We start from the raw sequence: 3,543 nt of genomic DNA, 5'->3' as shown, positions 1-3,543 counted from the left end.
GGAGCTTGAGAAGCTTTTCAAGGTGTGATTTATATGCTTGGCCCCAGGCCACCAAACCATAAGTTAAATAAGGAGTAACTAAGGATCTATAAATAGTTAAAAGAGTTTGTCTTGGCAGAAAGTGTCGTAGTTTACAAATCAATCCTACAGTTCGACTTATTTTAATAGCTACATGATCAATATGATGTTTGCAAGAAAGATGATTGTCAATTATTACACCTAGATATCTCACAAATTCTTTACATTCTAGAGCCACCTTCTTTTGTTGATCATTGTCGAATATCATAATTTTGGGATGATAAGTAAGTTTTCTCTGAGCTGGTCTAAAGATAACGAAATTTGTTTTTTTTTAATATTTAAGGTTAATTTATTAGCCGTTAACCAATCGAACAACTTGCAGAGTTCTTGATTTACAGTCGACTCAAAAGACTTAAGATTTTTGTCAGCATATACGGCATTCGTGTCGTCAGCAAATAAAAAAAATTTAAGTTTGTCAGAGGATTCTTGGATATCGTTGACATAAATTAGGAAAAGTTAAGGGCCTAGGACTGAGCCTTGCGGTACACCACAAGTGGTATTTTGCCTTTTAGATATATAAGAGCCAATTTGCGTAGTTTGAGTTCGACCATCCAAGTAAGATGAGAACCACTTATTTATAACACCACGAAAACCATAGTGATCTAACTTGTGTAAAAGAATTTTATGATCGACGGTATTAAAAGCCTTTTTCAGGTCAATGAATACACCACATGAGAACAAGCGCTTGTCCATATTTTCCTGTATGGTACTTACAATGTCAAGAATTGCATGCTGTGTTGAATGCGCTTTGCGGAAGCCATATTGCCAGATGAAGAAAGTATATCATTTTGCTCAATGAAAGATTCCATTCTGGAGTAGACCAGTTTTTCGAAGATCCTATTAAAGTTAGACAGCAAAGAAATAGGCCTATAGTTGTTTGGATTAGTGTTATCTTCGGCTTTAAAAATAGGAATAATTTTTGCCATTTTTAATTTAGTGGGATACATCCCAGATGAAATAGAAAGATTTATTATTTCCGCAAGTGTACTGCTTACAACGTTTGACGAGTACTTCAACAGTTGGGTAGGACATGAGTATAAACCATGAGACTTGTTATTTGGTATGCGCAAAATTTCCAATTCCACTTCAGTTGGGGTAACTAGATTGAAAGCAAACGACGAATCGGGAGAGTTAGATCAGTTCATAGAATCAAAATAATTACGCTGAACGGTTGGTAACTTATTTGCCAGTTAAGGTCCAACAGAAGCGAAATGGTCATTAAGTACGTTGGCTATTCTATTATGGTCACAGGTAACAGAATCATTATCAGTAGGGACTTTAATAGAAGTAATAGGTTTTGTGTTCTTCAATTTACGAGCAAGTACATTGTTTATTCCCTCCCAAGTTTTTTTCATATTAGTTAGGTTATCATTAAAAAATTTAGAATAGTATTGCTGTTTACTTAAACGCGTTAAGGTACAAATTTTGTTCCTATAAATTTTGTAGTTGGCGGTGTCACCAGACGCATATAACTTATTTTTAACTTTAATGGAGATTCTTATGCCTTTGGTGATCCATGGTTTGGAGAGCTGTTTAGCTTTGCGGTTTGAAATTGTCTTCATAGGTACATGTTTATTTATCAATTTGTTAAACTTGTTGTAAAAAGAAGAAAATAAATTGTCCACGTCACACGGTTTTTTATCTGTGAGAGTATTCCAGTTCACATTAGACAGATCGGCGTTAAAACTGTCCCTAGAGAATCTAGAAAAATCCCGCACGTTAAATTTTCTTATCTTAATTTTATCCCTCATAGACTTCAGAATACAGAATTGCGAAAAATGATCACTTATTTCAGAGATGATATTTCCACTAGCCACAACTTGATCAGGATTGTTGATAAAAATGTTGTCAATTAGGGTGGCGGAGGTAGAGCGGACACGCGTTGGTTTGTCAATTGTGGGAACGAGAAAACAACTTTGAAGGGAAGTTAAAAAATCGTGACTATACGAAGATGACGCACATTTTAAAAGGTCAATATTGAAATCACCCATGATCACAATATATTTCCCAGAGGACGCAAATTTTTCAATAGTCTCATCAAAATATGATTGAAAGATTTCAGGAGAATTGTGTTGTCTATAAAAGATTCCACAAATAACATTTTTCTTATTCTCAAGCCCACAATACCTGAAAAGCTTCATTGGAGGTCCTTTCTAAAACACGATAATCAAGTGACTCATCAATGAACATTCCCACACCACCAGACGCCAGAGGTGTTGGAACATATTCAAATACGTAGCCAGGTGTATGTGCGGTGCACAACTGTGAATTTACATTGGTGATTTTTGTTTCAGTAACTCCGATGACATTAAAATGAAAATCTACTTCACGCAAAAGTTGAGTTTGAAAATTTTCCAGATTACGATTCAAGCTAACTACGTTGTTATGAAATATAGAAAAGCTAGAGATAGTTTCATCTTTTGACAACTTCGTTTTCATTTCCTTAAAACTATGGGGGGAGAAATATCGACTAGTTATTCTGTTAGAGGAGTAATCAACGGGGTTCAAATTATAATCTAAGGTTGTATTTAAGGAAAACAAATCTAAGTCATATAAGCTAGTAAGTTTCTCTAATTCCCTTTTAGTTTTACATGTGGTCGACACTGAACTATTAAACTGGCCGTGAATTTCTGCCAAACATCCAGAACAACTATAATACGGTAAAATCTTCAGTATAGATCTAATAGAATTCACTGTACTTCTGTTCCTGCCTTTCATATTAGTACCATTATAAAGCATAACAGTAGTTTAACTTAGCTGCAAGGATCCTCTGATCGAGCTTCAGGGCGTTCACGCAGTCTTAACTTAGTTAAGTCGTCAATCGCCCCCAGACGAATCGCCACAGAAGTATCCGTTTTGCGTAAGAAGATTGCTGCGCCTTTCGCCCAGCACCACTTGTAGTTGTATGTGTTTTGGTGTGCCTTCGCTGAGTGTAACAGCTCTTGTAGTCTCGGTGTAAGGTGGCTGTAAATTGCAATCCGATTAATTTCAGCAGAAGACTGGAGATTCAGGCCCTCGGTGGTTAGTCGACTGGCGTTACCTCTTGACGCGAGCACTTTGTCACGTATCATCCTTCTTGTGAATTTGCAAATAATCGGGTTCGGACGTCTTCGGTTACCATTACCGGTCGAAGTATCTCGCTGTGGGACCCTATGAGCAATGTCGATCTCTGATAAGGAGATATCGACTCCAAGGCCGGTAAATAGCTTCACACACAATTCCGCGGTGTCTTGTGCAGATTCTCTTTCTGATATTAGTGGAACGCCCACGATCTTCAAGTTATATTGAAAACTGTAATAGAGCATCTCGTCGATAGCTTTGTCAGTTCTGTCAACTTTAACTGTCAATAAATCCAACCTACGAGAGAAATTATCCAGAGCTTTTGACAAGCTGGATTCTGACTTCACAAGAGCATCATAGCTGTCGCTGAGGAATTGGACATCCTGTGTGCTCGGTAGAGCGGTG

General features: G+C 37.1%; 1 protein-coding gene across 1 annotated transcript in view; it reads right to left on the bottom strand.

The window, feature by feature from the left end:
* Positions 1 to 2,360: 2,360 nt before the first annotated feature.
* The window catches only part of LOC149110431 (uncharacterized), a 1,400-nt gene continuing 217 nt past the window's right edge, over positions 2,361 to 3,543 (bottom strand). The window contains exon 1 of the mRNA XM_089292259.1: positions 2,361 to 3,543. This exon is cut by the window's right edge and continues 217 nt beyond it. Within this exon, the coding sequence (XP_089148385.1) occupies positions 2,832 to 3,543 (712 nt within the window). The 3' untranslated portion in view covers positions 2,361 to 2,831.

This window comes from Orbicella faveolata, unplaced genomic scaffold (assembly GCF_042242905.1).
Source record: "Orbicella faveolata isolate gen_17 unplaced genomic scaffold, um_ofav_v1 contig_24, whole genome shotgun sequence".
Taxonomy (NCBI): Eukaryota; Metazoa; Cnidaria; class Anthozoa; order Scleractinia; family Merulinidae; genus Orbicella; species Orbicella faveolata.
Note: the sequence above shows the minus strand (reverse complement) of the source record. Positions and strands in the feature narration are given on the sequence as shown.